This window comes from Heptranchias perlo, chromosome 4 (genome assembly GCF_035084215.1).
Source record: "Heptranchias perlo isolate sHepPer1 chromosome 4, sHepPer1.hap1, whole genome shotgun sequence".
In the NCBI taxonomy this organism is placed as follows: domain Eukaryota; kingdom Metazoa; phylum Chordata; class Chondrichthyes; order Hexanchiformes; family Hexanchidae; genus Heptranchias; species Heptranchias perlo.
In genome coordinates this window covers 53,749,005-53,774,370 of record NC_090328.1, presented here as the reverse complement: position 1 = coordinate 53,774,370, position 25,366 = coordinate 53,749,005, and the positions used below count along the sequence as shown (strand labels likewise).

Here is a 25,366-nt window from a genome sequence, read left to right as displayed (position 1 = left end):
AATTTCTTAAATTCATCTTGCAATAAATTTTCAAATTGCTTGGAAAAATAAATTCAAATACTGTTATAATGTAACACACTTCAACATTTACATTGAGAAATATATTTTCTGTAAGCAATTGTTTTTGACGTTTCAGTAAAAACAGAAGTACAGGTGTTACGATCACCTTCTTAATCCATCTCTTTGTGTTTGTCTCTATAAAGTAAAAAAAAATTATTGATCAGTTACATACGAACATACGAAAATGGCAGACAGGAAAATACCCAGAGTCCATTGAGCCTGTCCCATATAGCTGTGATGCCCTATGCATCGCGTTTCAGACACTCCATACCCACACAGAGCCATGTAATCTCCTGGGAGAGACAAAAATCAGATAAAAACCCAGGCCAATTAGGGAAAAGAAAATGTGGAAAATTCCTCTCTAATCCCTTTAGGCAATTGAAACTCGTCCAGGAGATCAGATTTGTAGAGTTGCGCATAATATAATAGGAAAATAGTTTAACAATACAGAAGTCAGTATTAATATCTTTGTATTATGAGAATGCATTCTGTGTGATAGAGACTAACACATGGTTTGGATTAGGTGGTTAAGATTCCACAAAGGGAATGCAAATATAAGCAGGAGGTGTCAGACATGTGCAATTTAAGAAGCATCAAAAGGTTTGTTCAAGAAATATAGCTAGCTTAGAGCCAACAAGTCTAGAATCCAGCTATTAAGGTGAGAAGTTTATAACCATGGAAAATTGCCATATCATCTATGTAAACAAAGCCTAAATTCCAGTGAGAATGGAGAGTATGTGGTGTGACATTGCCACCTACTGGTGTAGTAGCATATGACACAACGATCACATGATAATAATCTCAGAATTGATAGGTTCAGAGCAGGTCATCTGATATTGTCCATCTAGGTGTATAAATAAGCTGACTTTCAGTACTTCTTTGGTATTCTGTGCTGGGAACACGCCTGGATTTGAACTAGAATTAAAGGCATACCTGAGGAATATCCTACTAGTAAGTATATAGACGTATAACTTGCTTGTACTTTTTGTCAATATTAATTAAAACAGTAAGTTAATTTATCTCTGGCTTCCAAACCTATATAATTTGGATTAATTTATTTGGTTGATCTAACAGCATTGACCCCATCTATATTACCCACCTCTTGTACAAGGTGATCTCTGCCCCAGCCATAAACATGCCCAGCTCTCTCTCTCTCTCGAAGGAATACAGTTAATCAGCGTTCACCACATGAGCTGGCAACCTGTTCCACAGGTTCACTATTGTCTGGGAAAATAAGAACTGCCGAACATCTAACCTAGCTCTGCCCTTACATAACTTGCAAGCGGACCCCTGGTACTCCCTAGCCTATCCAGTTGACACAACCTTCTTTTCTGGAAGCTGTGTTGGATGTCCCTGATAAGGCCTTCTCTATCTAAGTGGTCACACAGGGCATTTTTAATGATACCTTTGAACATCTTAGCTATGACTGAAGTCAAGCTAATGGGCCTATAGTTACCTGGTTCTACCAGATCATCCTTTTTAAAAATTGAAATAACGTTGGCATCCTTCTAGTCTGAGGGAACAGTCCCCGACTCCAGCAAACCATTAAAGACAAGGACAAGGGACTTGCATTACACCTGTCCCATTTCTTTAAAGACCCTTGGATAGCTATCATCTGGGCCGGCAGCCTGATCTTTTTTAAGGTACCTATTCTATCTAAGACGATATCCTCATCTATTTTAATATTAACAATTTTACTGTTGACACCACCACTTCATGTGAGTTGAGCATCATCTCAAGAGTAAAGACCGATGCAAAGTATTTGTTTAGTATCTCTGCCAAACACTGGGAGTCCTTTCTAACCTGTCTTTGAACATCTTTCAATAGCTCATTACAGTCATTGACTGTCCTCTGATTCTTAATGAAGCTGGAAGAGTGTTTCCCATTACTATTATAGTTGTTCACTATCCTCTTTTCCATTAACCTTTTAGCTGATCTAAAAGCAGCATTAGTTTTCTTTCATTGGTCATGGTACTTGCCTTTGTTTTGCTAGCTATTGTGTACTTTTAGTTTATAAAAACATTTTTGTTTATGTCTTATTTGACTCTTCATGTAAAACTTTTACTCAAACAAAAGCTTCTTAAAAGTTCACTTGTAGCTTGTTTTCAAATTATTAAAAGAACTTGCATTTCTATAGTGCCTTTCACGTCCACAGGACGTCCATCCCAAAGCGTCTCTCAGTGAATGAAGTATTTTTTGAATTGTAGTCATTGTTGTAATGTAGGGAAACGTGGCAGCTAATTTGCACACAGCCAGGTCCCACTAATGTCAATGAAATAAATGACTAGATAATCTGTTTTAGTGGTGTTTGTTAACCAGGACACCAGAACTCCCCTGCTCATCTTTGAATCGTGACAGGGGATCATTTACATCCACCTGAGCAGGCAGACAAGACCTTGGTTCAATGTTTCATCCGCAAGAAGGCACCTCCGAGAGTGCAGCATTCTCTCAATACTGCACTGATACATGTGCTTAAGTCTCTGAAGTGGGGCTTGAATCCATGACCTTCTGACTCAGAGGCCAGAACTGAACGAAGCCTGAACAATGGCACATGTAGACATTTATACTTGACCAAAAAAAACATTTTCTAGAAACAATCATTCTTTTTGAATTATCAGTATAGACAAAAACTTTCTCTCAAGTAAAAATTAAACATTTTATAATAGCTTAAATGTGAAGCTTAATCAGAAATGAGTTCTCCAGCTTGTTTCTAAAATCAAAGAAACTCAGAAATCCTGTTACATGTTGCAATCCCGACATGAGCCAGGAACAGGTCACATAAGGCCATGGTGGGTTGAACCATATTGGACTGGACTTGGAAGGACTTCGGTCAACACAGCAGCAAAAGGATGGCAGGACTTCAGGTGGGCGAGAATGGGCTTACTTTTAAAAAAAACATAATGGGCTCGATATTAGGAGGGCGGCGGGTTCGCGGTGGGGGGGCAATTGGGCATGTGGTTAACGCGCCCGGTGAAATCAGTCTGCCCCGCGCACAATTGCAGACTAATTGGATCCACTTGCCTGGTCTTCCAGGTTCCCCGCTGCTGAGCTGCGCGTCGGGCGGACTGCGCATGCACAGTAAGGTCTGTCAGCTGGAGGAGCTCTATTTAAAGGGGCAGTCCTCCACTGACTGATGCTGCAAGAAATAGGAAAAATTACAGCATGGAGCAGCCCAGGGGGAAGGCTGCTCCCAGTTTAATGATGCCTCACTCCAGGTCCTACTGGATGGGGTGAGGAGGAGGGGGAGGACAGAGATCTTCCACCCGGCGGGCGGGAGGACGCGGCATGCCTCTGCCACTAAGAAGGCCTGGCTCAAGGTGGCAGAGGAGGTCACCTGCACCACCAACATATCGCCCACCTGCATACAGTGCAGGAGGCGCTCCAATGACCTAAGTAGGTCAGCCAAAGTGAGTACACTTACTCATTCCCCTACACTCCGTCTGCCACATCGCTGCCCTCAACCCGCACCTCCTTCTGCACTGTCAACACTACTCTGTCACATCACTCCTCACACCCACTCAAAGCTCATCCTTATCTTACCTGCACTTACTCACCTCGCCAGTACTGATCTCGCCACTACCACTCAACCCAATCCTCATACATACTCACCCTCTCATGCATCTCTTTCACGGTCAGCCTCACTCAACCTGCCACTACCTGTGCTGCAGCCACAGGGCATGCATCACATATGTGCAGTAGGCAGCGTAAGGCAAACGTGTTGTGAGCATGAAGGGGATGCACAAGGGTGTTTGAGGGTTTGTCATGGTTTTTACTTATATTTAATTTCTGACCAACTCACATCACATATTATATTGACACCACTACTGCCACGTCTGTGCGAATCTTGTCCAGTTCGTGCAATAATGCCCTTTCCTGAGGATCACAATGAAGACCCAACACCTGATGCCACCCATTGTATCACGGCAGAGTGGTGTAGATGTATTTGCAGGGCTCTTTTGTGCAGACGACAGAGACGTCGGCGATGTCCCTGGTGGCACCCTGGAAGAATGCGGAGAAGTTGTTGAGGGCAGTGGTGACTTTGACAGCGACAGGTAAGAAGATGGTGCTCGGGCCAGCCGGGAGCAGCTCGGCATGAAGGAGGCTGCAGATGTCCACGACTACATGTCGAGTGACTCTGAGCCTCCGTGTGCACTGCTGCTCAGAGAGGTCCAGGAAGCTGAGCCTCGGTCTGTGGACCCTGTGGCAAGGGTGGTGCCCTCTGGGACGCATCTCTCTCTGCCTTTGCCCTCCCTCCTGCTGTGCAGGTGGATGTGTCACAGCACTGTGTTGTGGAGCTCCACGTGTCAGAGGTGGACGGCGTGGCCGGCGAGGCTGGTGATGCTGTTTGCCCTCCGAGGCGGTCATGACTGCAGCTACGGCGGCCCCTATCCGGAAGATGTACATCTGAGGGGGTCCGCAAGGTAGGTACATGTCTCTGGACCCCGGGGTAAGTGTGCAAGTTGGTGAATTTTATTGTTAGGAGGAGGGTGGCGGAGGCCAAACTTTGTCCAAAGTGACAGAGTGGCCTCCTGCAATGGGTGAGGGTCTCCCCACCTCCACACCTGTCAAATGGACCTATGCAGCTGCCACATGTCCATTTCAACTGGGAGTGTTTCCCCCAGTACGGGAAACAGTCCCAGTTGTTTGTAAAATTCCACCCGTCCTGAAATATTCCCTTAATCAGGTCTGTTAACGACCTGAATTACCAGAATAAATACTGTTAAGTGGCACCCGCCGGCTTTAATTGCCTGCGGGAGTCCCACATGCGGGGGCTGCGCGCGCACGTCAGCGCGTCTGTGGGAAACCCGGAAGTGGACGGGTTGGAGCCGGGCTCCCGACCCGCTTCGGGATTCCCCGATTTTAGGAGCCCCCCCCCGCCAGGAACGCACCTGATAGCGGGTGCTAATATCGGGCCCAATGGATCTCTTTGTGATGTTGCTCAAGGGCATGGATAGCAGCCTCAGAACCAAACTTAAGCACCTTAAGCAGAGGTTAGGTTTTACCCCTAAAATCTAATAGATGCATTTCTAACAGAAGTTAGGCAATTTTATGAGTTCATTGAAATATTTTTTGCAAAATGCCTTTTTATGTTTGTTATCTCCTTGGTACTTGATACATCTTATTACATTTCTTGTCATTGCAAGAAACTGAAGATTTTGCAGATACTGCCCTGCCAATCTTGCTTCCTATGCATATTTTGTAGCAGTATAATGGGCTTAGCACCAACTGTGAGGTATGACATTGTGACAACCAGAAACAGGAAACTGTAGAATAGGAGTTTAGAGGGCACAGGAGGTCACCACTACACTACCAATTACTCTAGGCTGAGACAGTTTTGCACAAGATGTATAGTTGACTGCTGAGGGAATAAAACGGATGGCTGATAAAGTTTCTCAAAAAGCAATTTCCTTGTTGCTAATACATTTGCTGGAAGACCTTTACATTGATTAGAATAGATTTACATATAAGACAATCAACTGCAAATACATTTGCATACAAGAAAGTATGACACTGAAGTGTTACACAGGAATTGTGACAAAATTTTGCTCTAGATCTAACGTTTTTGTAATGAGAGAGATGAATAGATAGACAGATAGATAGCAGGATAAATAACATGTTTAGAATTCTGTTTCCATCTTCAGTGTAAAATGGTGCGCATTATGTGTTGAAAATGACGACTGCTAAGTATTACTGGGTATAAGCAGGACTCATTTTGTTTCCAAAGTTGAGATCTATTTTAAACTATTAAAAATGTCATTTAAACTTCTGTCAAAACTATAATTTTTAAGATTACTTTTTAGATTATTTATTTTTGGCCACAGTACACACACAGGGTTAAGATCAGTTTGGCTATCTGTTTTCTGCAAAATAAAGGGAATTTACATTACAATCTGGCTAATATTAGTACTTCGGTGCAAAGCAGACATGTAAAGTTCTAGACATTATTAGTATGCATGGTCTGATTGCTGCATTGTACATGGATTGGAACTCCGATAGTTGCTCGATTGGTTGCCAGTGTAGGAGCGTGTGTATATGAACAGTCTGTGACAAAATTCTGTAGAAACAAAAGGTGGCTTTAATATACTATGTAGATTGCATGCAGTGGCATTGGACTGTATCTGCTTTATGGTATCTTTGGCTGGCTGGACAAAGCGTTAATTTTTAACTTGCACAGATATTTCAAACTGGGGGAGCAAATAGCTTACATAATTGACAAAGAATGGCAAACCATCTAATATGATGAAGGGAAATACATTCTTTGTGAATGGGATTTCTTTCAGTACACTTTCAAAGGGTTTGGAATGATATATCTGTGGCTTAATTTACCCCAGAGGCCAGTCTACAGCCAGAATATCAAGGCTAGTTGACTCCATGGTAGCAGTGCCCCATGAGAAGTAGAGATTCATTTTTAAAGTTCACTGTATGTAGAGGTAGCTCAGGGAGAAGGTGTGTGTCATGAAGGATATAAATTACTGTAACATATACTGCTCATATAGAAAATAATATGAGTAGCCCCAACATAGATCCCTATGGAACATCTTTCACCATACCTTTTCATTCTGAGAAACTTCCTTTCATTCCTGCTCTTTGACTCCTTCTCTCCAACTCTATCTCTACCCACATACCCATTAATTCCATGGTCATAAGTCTCTAAGGTGGTACCATATCAAGTGCTTTTCGCGATCTGCATAAACCACATCCAATGTGTTTCCTTTATTTATCCTCTCTGTAAAGTTGGTCAAGCATGATCTGCCTTTTAGAAATTCATTCTGACAGGCCAAGTTAGTGCACGTTTCTCTAAATGCTTGATAATTCCATCCCACATGATAAACTCTAGTAGTTTACCAACTGAAGTTAAACTGAATGGCCTATAATTTCCTGGCTTCCCCAGTCTCCTTTTTTGAAGAGGGGTGTAATATTTGCTACAAAAACAAAACCCTGGATATACACAGCAGGTCAGTCAACAATTGAGTTCTGATGATGGGTAAACACCCAAACCAATCGTAAGTCTGTATGTTCTCTTTGCAGATGCTGACTGTGTAATACCAGTATTTTCTGTCTTTATTTCAGATTTCCAGTTTTTCCTTTTTTATTTTAATGTCACATTTGCCATCGTCCAGTCCTCTGGCACAGTTTTTCTTTCCACAGAATACTGGAAAACTATAGTCAGAGCCTCCACTATTGCTTCTCTGGCTACCCTCAGGATCCTTGCATGTAATCTGCCAGGTCCTGGTGATTAGTCTACCTTAAGTTTGACTACCTTCTTTTACTACCATTTCTCTTTGAATAACTTCCACTAACTGTTTTACACACAACTCTGATAGCTGTACAATTTCAGCATCTACCTCCACTGTGAAAATTGTAGCAAAGTGCTTACTTCTACCATTCCCTGAATCTGAACTACAAGCTTACCTCTTTCATCTTAGCAGTTCCACCCCTATTTTAACAATCATCTATCATTGAGCCTAAAGAAAGCTTTTTACTGACCTCAGTGTTATATGGTAAATTTCTCTCTTACCACCCCACCCCCACCCAAGCCTTTCTAATCTTCCAATCTAGTATATTTTTTATATATTTATCCTTGCTTTCTTTTTCATTATCTGCCTTGTAAGCACTGAATGCTTCCATTTTTGGTTTCAAATTTGTTCTAATTTCTCTGTTCATCCATGGAACAGCAGTGCATTTCTGACATTACAGCACTGCACAGTGCAATGAATAAAATTCAACCAAAATACTCAATGAAATGACAAAATAACTTTATAGACTGATTCCTCTTTGTAACCTTGAACGATGGAATTGAGAGAAATACTGAGAAAAGAACTAAACAAGTTTAGTTTTATGTAGGCGTATTCCACCTACGTTGCACATCTCTGCAGCTAAATGTAATGTTCGTGGCATTTCTTTTGATATAACCAGCGTTAATAATGATAGAAAATGCACATATTCCAATAGTTAAGATTTGACTTATCAAATAGATATACAACATTTGATTTTGTGACAAGTTACATTTGGAACAGGCTTCCATTGATTTCACTGTACTTTCATAATATATATTTTGTACAACTACCTAAAATGTAATGGGAGACTTCACAGAATGCAATGCATACATTTTAATCAATTGCAGATTGCAAAGACTGCACTTTTTTTTATTGTTTAGTTAAACATAAATCTGTTATCGTTGATGGATGGGAGGCATTTTAAATAAATGGCTATATGAACGTTTTAGGGCTAAATGTGTATCAACAATGAAAGTGTTACCTGGTATAAGCTCCATAACGATGTAAATAGGCTGCCTCTGGGTACAGACACCAATCAGTTTGACAATGTTTGGATGATCGTACTGCTTCAGTATCCTGTTTAAAAGTGAAGGATATTTATTTACAGAAAGCTTGTTAAAGAAGATTTACATGTTTCACAGCACTTGAACACAAACTTGACAAACACATCCAGAATTTCTAACCAATAACAATGATTGAAATGCAAAAAAAAACTTTAAATCAAAAACAAGAGAAAAAGTGACTTTTAGAATAATCTGGCAAGTCAGTAATAAAAAGCACCAGTTTCACATTTCTGCGCTTGGGGTGGTGAGTCTCAAGGCTGACGCTTTAACTTACATATCCTGTAGTTCTCAATGGGGTTCTCCACTGCACCAAAACCAAATGCATCTGTGGCTCACCAAATGTGAACATTCTCTTCTTTTCCTTCCCACGAACATTCAATTTAATTATGGTTTTTAAAAGGTAACGTCACATTTCAGTATTTTCGACCATATAAGGATTCAGGTTTGATTCATGTTGCAGTGTTACAAGTTAATGTGATGTGTAATCAAGTCAAGCAGACCGGCCGTCGGAATGTTGCCTGTCTTCTGACATGAAAATGGGGGATCTTTCCTGTGAACCATCTGGGCTCATTGCGTTGGGATGACACTAAAAACCACATGAATTCAATTCAAGGACCTAGAAATTGCATTATGTCCTAATCAGGTCAATCAGGAGAGGGGCTAGTGGTGACCGGCAGCGACCCATGTATTTAAAGTGGACATTATAAAATAAGGTAAGTATTGCATGCTGTGGTCAGTTGCTAACAAATTTTGCAAAGTGGGCCTGAAACAGGCGTTAGGTCCCCTTTTTGTATATGCAGGAGCACGGGCCCTGGATGCCAATGCAGGAGCTATGGTGGGTGGCGCCAATGCAGGAGCTATGGTGGGTGGCGCGGAACGTGCGCACGCATGCCGACTACCATATTGGATGCTTAGGCGCCTGTTTTATGTCTGTAAAATAGGCATGGCACCAAAGAATTTCTAGCCCAAGGAATCCACATCCAGGGGAGCAGTGGCAGGCTTAATTGGTAGCTCTTCTGGCGAGCCCCCATATAGGGACTGAGTCAGGGATTAAACTACCAAACTTCCTGTTCAGGGACAGGAAAAAGAAACCTGTTCAAGGTCAATTGGTAAGTTCTGCTGAGAGGATAGTAAGGCCATGGCCAGTTTACCTTAACACAGCTGACCAGGCCCAGAGAAAGCCTTCGTCTGATTCAGTGACAGGGCTGACCAAAATAAAGTGTTACTTGGCCAACTAACAGAGACAGTGTGAAGTGACTTATTATTCTCTTCATTACAAGGACAACTGTAGTTAATTTGAAGTAAGGTGGGATTTTCTATAACTGCGTTTTTACTTGCTGACTGTAAAATATAGCAGATCAGCAATTTGTATCTGACCTCATCTCACTTAAGTGCTACTCAGTCTGCCTTTCAGAAGACTGGAGTGGTGTACATGAAGACATGTGAGGAGGATTATAGTATCCAGTCCATATAGCAAGGGGGTCTCATTTGTACACCCAAGGTCTCATCTAGATATTGAGTAGTGAAAGTAAACTTCTGATCGTAAGCAATGTGGAATCCCATTATGGGAGAGACCAGTTATGCTTAACCTGAGTGAATATCTAGGGCAGATCTGAAATTTGTAACAGGTATTATTACTTATCCTTATGCTCTTGGTCGATGATGACAAACAGATATATTGGGGGCAATTTTAATCTAACCCGCCCATCGGGAAATGGACAGGATCGGGTGCAATGCTGGTTTACATCCTGCTTGATTTTACTCTCCATTGAAGTCAATGCAGAGTAATATTGAGCGGGTTGTAAAACCGGCGTTCCACCCGATCCAGTTTCCCACCCGGCAAGTTAGGTTAAAATTACCCCCATTATCTAGTTTTAAACGTGAACCAAAAACCAACACCGCACTGATTTTTGACCCACGGACACAGGAGTAATCTCATATTAGAAGCCCTGCTGGAAGTATACATGCCAATCACCTAACCATCTCTGCTACAGAACTATGATTTGGATGTGAAACATGAAGGCAGAAGGAGAGAGGTAAAGGAAGCAAGAATAATCTTTTTCCTCCTTTAACACTGAACCTTGTAAGGAGTTTAAAGAAATTTACATGATCTTGCTTGAGCATAACTTTTGATGGATAGGTTTACTTAGACTCAACTTTGTCAGCATGAATGAAAAGAGACAATCACTTTCATAAATGTAAATGCAATTCTCTTGTCTGTGCACTTTCAGTATATAAAACCTACCTTGCTTCTGATAAGAACTTAATTTTCAGCTCCTGTGGCAAATCTTCTTTGCATGTTTTTACAGCTACTGGAGTTTTATCTTTTAATGTTCCCTTGAAAACTTCTCCAAAATTCCCCTGAAAAGTATAACATCTAATTTAACCATAAACAGATAACTATTAGATTAAATCATCATGGTATTGCAAACACAGGGATATATTTTCTGACTGGCACTTTGTCCGTATGAATGTTTAACACACTCATTCTAAATTTCTCTGTGTGCTTTAATATCTGTTTAAAAAGCTCAGAGGAATTTTGTACAAGCATGTTAAGTATCCATATCCAAGATTCCAAAAGTGCCGGTTGGAAAATACATCCCAGAGTTCAAAAACAGAGATTCCTGTTGCTCAAATATATTTTTACGGATGTTAACTTTTGAGTAGTGGTACAATAAATGGTTTGTAAATTATATTATACAATAAAGTTACATCATTAATCTATCAGAGAAATTAAAAATGTACCATTACCACTAAATTGTTTTTGATAATCTGGAAATTATAGGTGGGATTTTCCTGGATCTGCTCCCAGGTGCACTGAATATTGAGTTAGAGTGCATGCCTGTGAGGGAATCTGATTACCCTTCCACACAGTTGGGTTCCTTCACAGGCATACACTCCGTCCCACCCAATTTTCCGATATTGGCTGCACCTAGAGGGGGAAAAAGGCAGGCAAATAAATATTCTGAGCAATCTGAACCTCAGGAAATAAGGATGTTGGTAACTTTTTCTGCTAATAAAAAACCTTTTATGAAGCTACCTCTTACTTCTATGTGCCAGTCACTCAACATCCTTGCAGAAGTGATAGACATTAGAAAAAGGGCAGGGTGAATCTAAAAGAAATCTTCCATGAACTAGAAAAAAAATACTAAGTAGGGAATGAAAAAAGGCTTTTTAGCCAATTGAATCCAGTTCATCCCCTTACCATGTACAATCTTCACTGTTAGTAACCCTTCCTAATTTAATCCCTTGAGAATAGAAACTAAGTAAAACTTCCATGAGAAAACTCAGATTTTGCATCGAGTCTCAAAGGCAATCAGACAAAAATTCCTGGGCACTAATCGAGCATTACAATCTATGCTTTTCACCACTGACAGGTTGGATTTCACAAATGACATTTCCACGGTCCCAACAGGACTACAGCAGAAGTATTGATTGCCTATGATTACCATACAACCTTAATTCCCTTCACCACCAAATATTTCTCTAGTTATTTTTAAAGGGATATCATAGCGTTCACTTTCTTTAATGAAAAATGCACTTAAATAGATCCACAAGATTTGTAATGCAAAATTGCGATACAAGTGAGATCAAAATCATGAAAAATTTGAGAAAGAAAGGTAGATTTTACAATTTTTGAAGCTAACTGTGCAGGAGAATAAATGAAACCCCTCGGGTGGTCTGAGAAAACAGCTACTGCATTAATTCACAATGAATTAACCTTGAAACTAGTGTCAATCAAAAGCGTAGACTATAAGATACTACACAGCTCTTGGATCAATGTAGTGACAAAGAAATAGAATAGCAGTGGGAAACATTTAAAATAGTGATCAATAGAGCCCAGGAGAAATATATCCCACTAAAAAGCAAGAACAAACTAGCCAGTAATTATATAGCATGGATGAATAAAGAAATAAGGGCAAAATTGAAACTGAAGAAAAAGGTATACACTAAGTACATGGACAACAAATTGAAAGGCGAGAATTTCAAAAGGGAATACGAAAAGGTTAGGAAAGAAGTTAAAAAAACAATTGGGAAGGCAAAGTGAAACTACGAAATTAAATTATCAAGGAATACAAAGAGAAATAGTGAAGTATTCTACAGACACATAAATAACAAGAACAATCAGGAAAGGGATAGAGCCACTAAGGTAAACTCACAGGTAATGACAGGAAAATGGCAGAAATATTAAATAATTACTTTGCCTCAGTATTTACCAGGGAGACTAACATGGTGGGCATGACATTAGAAGATATAAATGATACAAAGACATTTTAAGATAGAAAGGGGGCAGATAATTGATAAACTAATCAAACTTAGAGAAGATCAAACCCCTGGTCTGGATGGATTGCACCCACGCATATGAAAAGAAGTAGGAAAGAGATAGCAGAGACGCTATTACATATATATAAGAAATAGGAGCAGGAGTAGGCCATCCGGCCCCTCGAGCCTGCTCTGCCATTCAATCAGATCATGGCTGATCTTCAACTCCACTTTCCTGCCCGATCCCCATATCCCTTGATTCCCCTAGAGTCCAAAAATCTATCTATCTCAGCCTTGAATATACTCAACGGCTCAGCATCCACAGCGCTCTGGGGTAGAGAAGTCCAAAGATTCACAACCCTCTGAGTAAAGAAATTCCTCCTCATCTCACTCTTGAATAGCCGACCTGCGACTATGCCCCTAGTTCTAGACTCTCCAGCCAGGGGAAACAACCTCTCATCATCTGCCCTTTCAAGCTCCCTTAAAATCTTGTATGTTTCAATGAGATCATCTCTCATTCTTCTAAATTCCAGAGAGTATAGGCCCATTCTACTCAACCTCTCCTCATAGGATAACCCTCTTATCCCAGGAATTAATCTAGTGAACCTTAGTGGGCAGCACTAAAATCATCTGTGACCATTTCTGGTATCACAGGGATTAGAAGTCAGAAAAGCACAAGCAACAGGTGGCAAGCTAATGGGACACTGCCCTGTACCACACAACCTGGGTTCCAAATACTAGTAGAGAAGGTTGGCAATTGAACATTTGTTTAGAAAACAATGACCTCTGGAACCTTGAATCTGAGGAATATCTGCTCAGGCACTTCCTGATGGAGAATCAGTATTGGGAAGTACTTGCTCGAGTAGATGCTTTAAACCTGACATTTCATTGGAAGCACCATTAAATCGAGAACAACTTTGCATTTTGCTGGCAATGTACTGTATCACTATTATCTGTTGGTATGAGCCAGGACCTGTCACCACAGCTCCCAAGTGGTGAAATGCATCGTAAATCGCATACGATCTCAAAGTTACTGCAGAGGCTTGGTCATCTTCAAATTATACACCCAACATTATAGCAGGAGATTCAGCTACAATATTTTCATGAAAAGTCACTCCTAAAAATGACTTCTGGCATCAGCCTCAAAATGTTCATTTGTGTAATTTCTGAACTTAACACGGGCAGACATTGCAGAAGCTAAACAGGCACGCAGCTGAATCAAGGACATTGGAGGGGAAACCTATGATATGCAAGTGACTTGCTCTGTTCTAAACTACTGTTAGTTACAAACTAGGTTTGTGATCAAACATTGACTGGAATTGGATCCAGGCTGAATCATAGGAAACAGGCACATAGTTGGGGTATATATTTGGGTTTATGTTTTTAATTTCAGGAGAAAAAGTGTATGCTCTGTTCGCAGATGCTGGAAATGGCAGCATATGCTTCTCCTCTTAGCGCCACTACCTGAATACTGCTGCTGCTAATAGACTAGCCCCACTTGCCTTACCACCACATCTCCAGGTATGCTGCTAGTGAAAAGGATCCCCAACTACAGTATGCCGAGACAGGGATCCCTTCCACTCGCAGCAGCACTGGGGAGCAGCGCTGTGGCAAGAGACAAGTCTGTTAGGCAGCAACAGCACTTGGAGATCAGCACTGAGGCAAGAGGGACCAGTTCCCATCCATTAGTGCCAGCAGTGAGGTAGAAGCTGTCCAGAGGGGAGGGGTTGTGCAAAAGGGGTTGAGTTGGCAATGAAGGGAAATGGGAAGGGGGGAAATGGGTGGCAATAAAGGAGAAAGGGAAAGGAAAGGAAATGGATGGCAATGAATGGGAGATGAAAATTTTGCAGAAACTGGGAATGATGCTTTGGGGAAGGGGAGAAGGTGGGAGCTGTGCTTTGGTGTTCTGGGAGGAAGAGGAATGCTGGCTTTAACGCGGATGGAGTGAAGTATCAACTGGCAAGAGGGAGAGAAGGGTGCTAGCTTGAACCAAGTTGGAAGAAAGAAGAGTACTGGGTTGAATTGACAGGAGAGAATTATAAAGTAGAAGGGTTGGAGGAGGAGAGCGTCTCTGAAAGGGTGGCGAGTTGGATGGAATACATTGGCCTCAATATTAACTCCTGCACGATGGGTGGGGGAGGGTAGGAGGGGAGCTTAAAAATGAAAATATGGGGAACGTGACCCCCAACCCGCCACGTACGTGCCTGCTGTCATTTTCATGCCAGCGGGTTTCACGGTGTGAGAGTGTCGCACCGTGGAAAGGGGAGACATCTCATTAACATGTTTACATTAGACTCCCACAATGCAATTGGGAGCCTGATTTAAATTTAACAGTTGTCGCGCATGTTTCCCAGGGCTCTGGAAACCCGGCAAGGAAAGGGAGGTGGGAGCTGCCGGCTCAAGAAGGTAAGTGCCTTTTACAGCACTCCTTATGAGCCAGGAGGAGCTCCCCCCGGCTCCTCAAGGAAGCCTTTGGTTTCCTCTCTGCTGATAGCGGCCTCTCTCCCCTCTGCCGTGGCATCCCGACCACCCCCCCACCCCCACCAAAGTGTCGATGACCTCTACATGCTGCGATCCCGACTTCCCCAAAGCATCCCAGCCCCTTTCCCCCCCCACCCCCCCCACCGCCCACTCAAGGTCCAAACTCCAGCCTTCCCCCTCTCCCGATTGCCAGAGACAGTCCCCAAGGGTCCCTGGCCTCCTGCCGCTGGTTTACCCGCCCAGCAGCCGGCCAGTCTGCCAATTTGGCCAGCTGCTGGGTGGAAAACAGAAGAAAAAAATTGTAACGCGGTCCAGCCATTAAATTCGGCAGAACCGCCTCATCCCTGGCCTCGACTATTCTGACCATTTTCGCTCTTAAAAAATATTTATTTTCAACATTACATGCACAAATGCTGTGGTTGCTCTGTGACTTTTGTGGTAGGCAGCATCTTGATTTGCAATTTCCCACATTGCCAAATCCTGAAATTGGTCTTACTTAGTTAGTTTCTGCACAGGCATCGAAGAGAAATGTTGAGGGATTGGTAAAGTCTCCCCAGCACTGCTCATGTGTACCTCCATTTGGTCTGTTACAGAGCAGCAGTGGCAGAGGACTGGAAGCAAATTGCCTGGCTGTTTACCTGCCCTTTTGATTAAGGAATGATGTTCAACAAGCTTAATGAGATAATTAAAAGTTTAAAAATCTAACTGTTATAAATCAGAAGACGACCAGAGTGCTAACAAACTGAACAGATGTTTTTACGGTTCAACTGAAAGAAAAAAAATGGGAAATTGTTGCCCATACTGCAGTACAGTACAAATACACCACTGCACAACTTAAAGAGTTAACTAATAAATGTCAGGTAACCGTTGCCACTTACTTTGCCTAGTAATTCTCCAAGAGTTACATCTTCATGATTGAGAACCCATTTCTTGTCCTGCGCCAAAGTTTTAGAAAAAAAGAAAATTTATTAACAAGCCACAAATTTTTCCTTCAAGCGTGTGTTTAATACAAATAAAGTAAATACCGAGTGCAGAAAGGCATATATGTGTTGTCATATTGTAAAGTTCAAATTTTATGATAAGCTTGGTGAAGGGCATTGCAAGAAACATTACAGTGTGCGTTGATGTAATTTTAAATGTGAAGTGACAAATATGAAATACATTTTCATATTTCAGAAAGGTGGCATATCACTCATAATTTTGTGGAACAATTTTTCTGTTGAAATTAAAATTGTAAAGAATGTTAAAAGTATAAATCTAATTAGCAACTGTGATTCTGCAACAGCATTGGAACCAAACTGCAATCCACAAAAAGTTACAGTGCATGACTAAACCTATCTTTTACACACCTTTACCAAATTAATTTTTATGAACAGGGTATATTAGGAAGATCCATTAGATATGATTTATACCCTACTCTTGGTGCTGACCACACTTCGGAATTTTATCACTTTAAGTAAACAGATTAGCCCTCTCAGCATCGATCTCATCTTCAAGTATTCATGATGTATCATCTGGGAGTACTACATACATAAAAGCTCACATGCATTGTATTCACTGCAACTAAGGTTTTCAATGGTAAACTGCTATCCTTCGGGTTACTGAAATAGCTTGAAGTGTGCAATGTCAAAAATCAATAACACTCTTGAATCACCTCTAATCTACAGGTAAAAAGCTTATTTAATGGATTGAAAATGTCAAGCCAATATTGTACATCCCCACTCCTAAGCTGCAGTTTATTTTCAAACCAAACAATCTTTTAAGCCAGTTCCCACCAGTTGATACTGCAGTAATATATTCGGGTAGTTTTAATGCTGTCATAACAGTCTCACAACATGTGAAAAGTTTTTAAAAAATGACCAGGGGAGTTTAACTTCCTTGGACCTGCTAGAGGTCTTTAAGATAATGAAATGTTTGATAGGGTAGATGTAGAGAAAATGTTTCAACTTGTGGAACAGTCCAAAACTAGAGGTCATAAATATAAGGTAGTCACTAATAAATCCAATAGGGAATTCAGGAGAAACTTCTTTACCCAAAGAGTGGTAAGAACGTGGAACCCTCTACCACAAGGAGTAGTTGAGGCGACCAGCATAGGTGCATTTAAGGACAAGCTTAAATAAGCACATGAGGGAGAAAGGAATAGAAGGGTATGCTGATAGGGTCAGATGAAGAGGGGTGGGAAGAGGCTTGTGTGGAGCACAAAGGCCGGCATAGACCAGTTGGGCCGAATGGCCTGTTTCGGTGCTGTAGACTCGATGTAACTGCATCTATGATGACAGTTTATAATGAACATTTTGATTCATGATATGGAAACTAATGGTACATATTGATTTAATTGAAATTTGAGTTGGGACTCCTGAGAGAAGAAGATAGGGAGTCAGTTGAGAATAAATGGAAATTGGTGGAGATACTAAACTAGCAGTTTGCATCAATGTTTACAAAAGATAATAATGGGGAGAAGGTAAATCCTGAATTGGTTAAAAGGGAGGCGAGACATATAATAACGAAAAGTACTTTACAAAGGTTAGTCACACTAAAAGAAGAAAGTACTGGGACTTGAAGAGATACATTCAAGGATCTTGAGGGAAATAGCAGCGGTGCTAGAAATTATACTTCAAGTTCTATTGAGGGTGGAAGTGTACAGGAGGACTAGAATGTGGCCAATGTAGTACTCATTTTCAAAAAGGGAGACCGAGCAAACCCCAGGTAACTGCAAGCCAGTTAACATCTGTGGTAGGGAAAATTTTGGAATCTTTAAATAAAGATGAAATTAGTAAAGATTAGATGAAAGGAAAATAATTAGAAGCATTCAAAATGAATTTCAGAAAGGAAGATTGTGCTTGACAAACCTGATAAGTGTTCTTTGGGGAGGTGACAGATATGGTGGACAGGGGAAGTTTGGTAGATGTGGCTTGCACAGACTTTGACAAGGTAGCATACAAGGGGTTAATGGAGAAGATTAACAGTTATAAAATTAGGAAGAAGGTAGCAAATTGGATTACAAACTGGGTAGAAGGGAGGAAACAAAAAGTAGGAGTTAAGGACAGAATGGAATTAAGTGTAAAAATAAAGCAAAAATTATATTTTGAATTGAGGAAGGCTGGATGATGTAGAAGAGGAGGGGTTTCAGGTTCAGGTTCACAAGACATTAAAAGCAGCATTTTAAGTGGGTACTGTCATAAAAAAGATAATGGAATACCAGTTTTTATGAGAAGAGGTATAGTACTTAGAAGTTGAGATACAATGGTGAATCTATATAAAACCTTATTACCTTCAAATTGGAGTATCGTGTTGAGGCAGCAGAGAAGGTACAATGCAGATTTATTGCAATGCTATCTGGTTTGAGGAAATGCAAATACGAAAAAAGACTTGAAAAATTTGGGCTCTTTTCGTTAGAATGGAGGAGATTGTGGGATGATTTGATAGAACTGTTAAAAATTATGAAAGGATGGGACAGAATAGATAGAAACAGATTGTTTCCAGTAATTCATGGGTCTAGAATCGGTAGACATAGATACAAGATAAAATATAAGAGATTTAGGACAAAGAGCAGGAGAAACTTTTAAAAAAAAATACAGAGTATTATGATGTATGGAATGCACTATCAGAGTTAGAGATTGAAGCAGAGACAATGGTAATATTTAATAATAGGTTAGCTAGGTAGTGAAATGAAAGGATAAAGGCCTGAGGGAACAGGGTGAACACATGGCATTAGGACTACTGCTTGTGTGGAGAATAAGCACCAACATTTGGGATGAACGGTGATTTTCCATGTTGTAATTCTATATAGTGATACAATCTTGCAATAGCTTAATTACGTGAATTATCTATTTTATTTCATGTCCCTCCAAATTACACTTTAAAAGTACACTTTGTACCTTATCTTCCAGATTCAAGGGTAGCTACAATTCAGTGTGAATTGCAGTAGCCTAAAACATTTAAGATGGAATTATTGACTTAGAAAGCAAAACTGCAATAGCATGTTAATGGTTTCAGAGCTATTTTGCCAACTCAGGAATATGCAGCTTCTCCCATTCTCAATTATGTTTCCCTCACTGAATATAAATTACATGCCACAGCTAAATTTCTTCCGAGGCATCAAATGCAACAATAAAGTTACATAACAGGAATGTGACTGAATTTTTAAAGAAAACAACAGTATGCCATCAAATTCACACTTTCTAAGATGCAGGTCATTCAATACATCAGGTTTCTACAAAAAATATATCTATCAATTGCTTAAGTTTATAAAAAAAATGCATCCAGTTTTGTAAATCAAAGCAAATTCAAATTTTAGGATCATAGGTTTCTTCAATAAGTCAGTTGGTGGTCAGCAATTTTTTTTGTTATGAATTACTGCACAGTTACTTGCGAATTACTGCATTTCATAAAGAAAATAGTTTTGTGAGCATACTTATTGCTTGAGCTTTCTACTTAACTCCCTCAGATATTAATTTAAAAAACTATGTAAACAATGAGATTTAGAGACGTTCACGAGACAGGGACATGCCCATTTAGAATATCAACTTGGTATTACTGATAACTGCGACTGGTATAACAGAGATAAATAAATACTCCAATACAACATAGTTTTCCATTAGAAATTGTTGACGAGTCACAGGCATGGCTACGGTGACACCATTTTAGCCACATGCACTAATTTTAGTAGAAAATGCCTTATGCACAAGACAGAAAAATGTACTTCATGTGTATGCTTACTTAACCATACACCATCATTCAGTGCAAAACTTTGCAGTCTTTCCCCTTCACCAAAATTTGGAATTCTGGCATTAATTTATCATGATGTGGAGATGCCGGTGATGGACTGGGGTTGACAATTGTAAACAATTTTACAACACCAAGTTATAGTCCAACGATTTTATTTGAAATTTACAAGCTTTCAGAGGCTTCCTCCTTCCTCAGGTAAATGTCAGGAACTCCTCGAAGCCTTCGCATTTATACATATAGAACAATACATGGTGTTTACAGAATGCCCCTGCAACTGCCCGTTGCCAAGGCAATCACAGTATTCAGACAGAGAGGTGTTACCGACAGAGCCCCCGAATATACAGTCAACAAAAAAAAACAAACAGAAAAAAAAAGAGAGAGAGAGGCAGAAACATCCGGAGAAGGCAGAGAAAGCCAGCAAATGACCCGTTATATTCAAAACAGATAGATTTTGTTCGCTGGTGGGGTTACGTGTAGCGTGACATGAACCCAAGATCCCGGTTGAGGCCGTCCTCATGGGTGCGGAACTTGGCTATCAATTTCTGCTCGACGATTTTGCGTTGTCGTGTGTCTCGAAGGCCGCCTTGGAGTACGCTTACCCGAAGGTCGGTGGCTGAATGTCCCTGACTGCTGAAGTGTTCCCCGACTGGGAGGGAACCCTCCTGTTTGGCGATTGTTGCGCGGTGTCCGTTCATCCGTTGTCGCAGCGTCTGCATGGTCTCGCCAATGTACCATGCTCTGGGGCATCCTTTCCTGCAACGTATGAGGTAGACAACGTTGGCCGAGTCACAGGAGTATGAACCATGCACCTGGTGGGTGGTGTCCTCTCGTGTGATGGTGGTATCTGTGTCGATGATCTGGCATGTCTTGCAGAGGTTACCGTGGCAGAGTTGTGTGGTGTCGTGGACGCTGTTCTCCTGAAAGCTGGGTAATTTGCTGCGAACGATAGTCTGTTTGAGGTTGGGTGGCTGTTTAAAGGCGAGTAGTGGAGGTGTGGGAATGGCCATAGCGAGGTGTTCGTCGTCATTGATGACATGTTGAAGACTGCGGAGAACATGGCGTAGTTTCTCCGCTCCGGGGAAGTACTGGACGACGAAGGGTACTTTGTTGGTTGCGTCCCGTGTTAGGTCTTCTGAGGAGGTCTATGCGATTTTTCGCTGTGGCCCGTCGGAACTGTCGATCGATGAGTCGAGCGTCATATCCCGTTCTTACTAGGGCGTCTTTCAGCGTCTGTAGGTGTCCATCGCGTTCCTCCTCGTCTGAGCAGACCCTGTGTATTCGCAGGGCCTGTCCATAGGGGATGGCCTCTTTGACGTGGTCAGGGTGGAAGCTGGAAAAGTGGAGCATCGTGAGGTTGTCCGTGGGCTTGCGGTAGAGTGAGGTGCTGAGGTGCCCGTCTTTGATGGAGATTCGTGTGTCCAAGAAAGAAACTGATTCTGAGGAGTAGTCCATGGTGAGCTTCATGGTGGGATGGAACTTGTTGATGTTATCGTGTAGTCTCTTTAGTGATTCTTCGCCGTGGGTCCATAGAAAGAAAATGTCGTCGATGTATCTGGTGTATAGCGTTGGTTGGAGGTCCTGTGCAGTGAAGAAGTCCTGCTCGAACTTGTGCATGAAAATGTTGGCGTATTGGGGTGCGAATTTGGTCCCCATGGCTGTTCCGTGTGTTTGGGTAAAGAACTGGTTATCGAAGGTGAAGACATTGTGATCCAGGATGAAGCGGATGAGTTGTAGGATAGCGTCTGGAGATTGGCTGTTGTTGGTGTTGAGTATTGATGCTGTCGCAGCGATGCTGTCATCGTGGGGGATACTGGTGTAGAGTGCCGAGACGTCCATCGTGGTGAGAAGTGTTCCTGGTTCAACTGGTCCGTGGGTACTGAGTTTTTGTAGGAAGTCTGTAGTGTCGCGACAGAAGCTGGGGGTTCCCTGTACGATGGGTTTCAGGATGCCCTCGATGTTCCTCCTCGTCTGCTCAGACGAGGAGGAACGCGATGGACACCTACAGACGCTGAAAGACGCCCTAGTAAGAACAGGATATGACGCTCGACTCATCGATCGACAGTTCCGACGGGCCACAGCGAAAAATCGCATAGACCTCCTCAGAAGACTAACACGGGACGCAACCAACAAAGTACCCTTCGTCGTCCAGTACTTCCCCGGAGCGGAGAAACTACGCCATGTTCTCCGCAGTCTTCAACATGTCATCAATGACGACGAACACCTCGCTATGGCCATTCCCACACCTCCACTACTCGCCTTCAAACAGCCACCGAACCTCAAGCAGACTATCGTTCGCAGCAAATTACCCAGCTTTCAGGAGAACAGCGTCCACGACACCACACAACCCTGCCACGGTAACCTCTGCAAGACATGCCAGATCATCGACACAGATACCACCATCACACGAGAGGACACCACCCACCAGGTGCATGGTTCATACTCCTGTGACTCGGCCAACGTTGTCTACCTCATACGTTGCAGGAAAGGATGCCCCAGAACTTGGTACATTGGCGAGACCATGCAGACGCTGCGACAATGGATGAACGGACACCGCGCAACAATCGCCAGACAGGAGGGTTCCCTCCCAGTCGGGGAACACTTCAGCAGTCAGGGACATTCAGCTACCAACCTTCGGGTAAGCGTACTCCAAGGCGGCCTTCGAGACACACGACAACGCAAAATCGTCGAGCAGAAATTGATAGCCAAGTTCCGCACCCATGAGGACGGCCTCAACCGGGATCTTGGGTTCATGTCACGCTACATGTAACCCCACCAGCGAACAAAAGCTATCTGTTTTGAATATAACGGGTCATTTGCTGGCTTTCTCTGCCTTCCGGATGTTTCTGCCTCTCTCTGTTTTTTTTTGTTGACTGTATATTCGGGGGCTCTGTCGGTAACACCTCTCTGTCTGAACACTGTGATTGCCTTGGCAACGGGCAGTTGCAAAGACTATCTGTAATCACCATGTATTGTTCTGTGATTTATAAATGCGAAGGCTTCGAGGAGTTCCTGACATTTACCTGAGGAAGGAGGAAGCCTCCGAAAGCTTGTAAATTTCAAATAAAATCGTTGGACTATAACTTGGTGTTGTAAAATTGTTTACAATTAATTTATCAGACACAGCACATCTTAGCGCAGCTTCTAGATTTTTGTCCAGCAGTTGCAATCAGTACTTTGACTTCATCAGAGTGAGTGCTGAGAATATTGACTTGCACAACGAAACAGCCAGATTTGCCTCTGCTCTCCATCCAGAATGTGGTTGGATGCTGCTTGCCCTTTGCCATGATATGCCCTGTTGGAGCTGCTCGTTATTGGTTGGACTTGCTTTCTTCTGCTTGCCTGGAGCAGTCATTCCGATTGATCGAGCTGACCATGATGACACTTCCCCTCTCAATACAATGTTGTTGGGGTTTCCATGGTGCTGCAGTCCAGTGTTTTCAACCATGTTACACACCATTTTAGCAGTTAACCAATGAAGAGTAACCAAAGAAAAGCGCACACAACAATCAAAAGACACTTGCACTCTGCTTTTTGTCTTACCATTTTACCAATACGGACTCAAAAACATTCAAATACACATGCATATTCCATATAAATATGAGTATTGAGATCACATGCCCAACGGCACTGTTCAAGTTCTTATTTTTTATTTAGTAATCAAAAATGCAATTATCCAGATTTGGATTCCCAATTAGCCACATATTGACTAATGCATTGTACAACACTGCAATACAATATGCTACATCATAAAATAATTTTGCATTTCATTTCGCTAAGACTGACATTTTCAGAAAATCCCTTTTAACTTTGTTGCTGACTGCTCATAGCTAAGCAAATTGATATACTGCAGTATATTTTTACGATTTCTTTACATTAAGATTGTAAACCATTTTTTTTCTTAATTGCTGCCATTACTATGCCTGAATCTGTCCAAATAATAAGTTTCAGACACTTTCGACAGGACCACTGAATCTGATCACATTAAAAAGGTACAAATATTCTGATATTGGAGTAAGTCATACTCCTTGACCTGGTTGACAAAGCAGTTCCTTCAGTTTGGTACTCACGTTATTAAATATCCAGCTAGAAGTCGGAAAGTGTACTGAATCCAGTTATTCAACTTATTTCTGAAGTGACCAGTATAATTTATTTCCTTATATACACAAACACTTTATAAAATGAAAACTTAAATATGGTACCAATTAATTCATATCAAAAATATGCATTCACTGTTAATTTAAAGGTGTTTATCAGAAGAAAGAAAAAACAAAGGAAGAACTTGTATTTATATAGTGTTTATTATGCCCTCCAGACACCCCAAAGCACCTTACAACCACTAAATTACTTTTGAAGTGTAGTGACTGTTGTTTTGTAGGCAAACATGGCACACAATTTGCACACAGCAAGGTCACACAAACTGTAATGAGCAAATCACCAGTTAATATGTTTTTACAGTGCTTGCTTATCCACAAACTATTTGGTTGTTCAATTATAGTCCATTTTCTGGAAAGCAGCTGGATGCAATAGCTTGCAGATGTATTTTACCCACAGCAAGCTTAGTTTTTATGTTGGCTTCCTTCCACTCACTTCCTAACCTTGCTATTATTCTTGGCTGTTAGGCCTTTCCCCATCTTCAGTGCACACAATTTGATAGAAGTTGCTGGAAAGTTCAAAGTTACAGCCAGTCCAACTGTCCACTGCTGTGATAAATCAGATGTCTGAGCACATTTTCGATCAATAGGGCAGTATCTACACTAACACAGACAAAAGATCAAATTTTTTTAGTTTCGCAAACTTAAACATTTTGATCAATATTTAATCTAAAAGATAGTAAAATCTATTCCAGTTTCCTCATTCCAGTTCTAATATATCGGTAGGGTAATCTCAGTTTTGACAACAAGCAACTGACTAAATTGTCCTATTCCCTGCAACAATGGTTATCAATACATATTTCCAAATGACATTTCACCTTTAAAGTTATTTTTCCCTACTCATCCAAGTTCCTCCCCTGTGCCGTACACCATTTCTGGACTGAGAACCAGCACTTCCTGAGCTGTTCCCACATCTACGTAATGTTAATCTGTAACCGGCAACAGCAGGTACACAAAAGTGACACAAACTGACATGTCCTACAATTTGTTGCTCTTTCCCAAAAGGCCTGGCTGAAATCAATAATTTTGTACTGATAATTGCAAGAACAATAATAAGAATGTTTTTCCGCGCCCATTTTATGCCCGAAAAACAGGCACAATACACACCAATTTCTACCCCAAAATTTTTTGTGCTAGTGTTCAGCTAGAATGGACACAGCAATGTTACCTTGTTACATGGATTTCTGAAATCAATTAAATGGATGACTGTCAGCATCCCTGTTGACTGTAACTGTACCAAAAGTTAGCATTCTTACTATTGTAATCTTTGTGGAATATGATTGGCTGGTAGGAACAATCTCATCATTCTTAACGAATTTCAGAAGCCGTCCACTAAATTGTA

The 25,366-nt window shown here is 41.4% G+C and overlaps 1 protein-coding gene across 5 annotated transcripts in view; it reads right to left on the bottom strand.

Annotated features, from left to right (window-relative positions):
- Positions 1 to 25,366, bottom strand: part of fer (fer (fps/fes related) tyrosine kinase) — a 284,400-nt gene that overhangs the window by 94,340 nt on the left and 164,694 nt on the right. For 4 of the 5 annotated variants that reach the window (XM_067982928.1, XM_067982929.1, XM_067982931.1 and 1 more), the window contains 3 exons: positions 16,024 to 16,080; positions 10,647 to 10,762; positions 8,320 to 8,414 (listed from right to left, as the gene is read on the bottom strand). In XM_067982928.1, the coding sequence (XP_067839029.1) occupies positions 8,320 to 8,414; positions 10,647 to 10,762; positions 16,024 to 16,080 (268 nt within the window). Of the gene's footprint in view, positions 1 to 8,319; positions 8,415 to 10,646; positions 10,763 to 16,023; positions 16,081 to 23,616; positions 24,623 to 25,366 lie in introns of those variants that run through there. The other variant, XM_067982933.1, reaches the window with a different exon arrangement.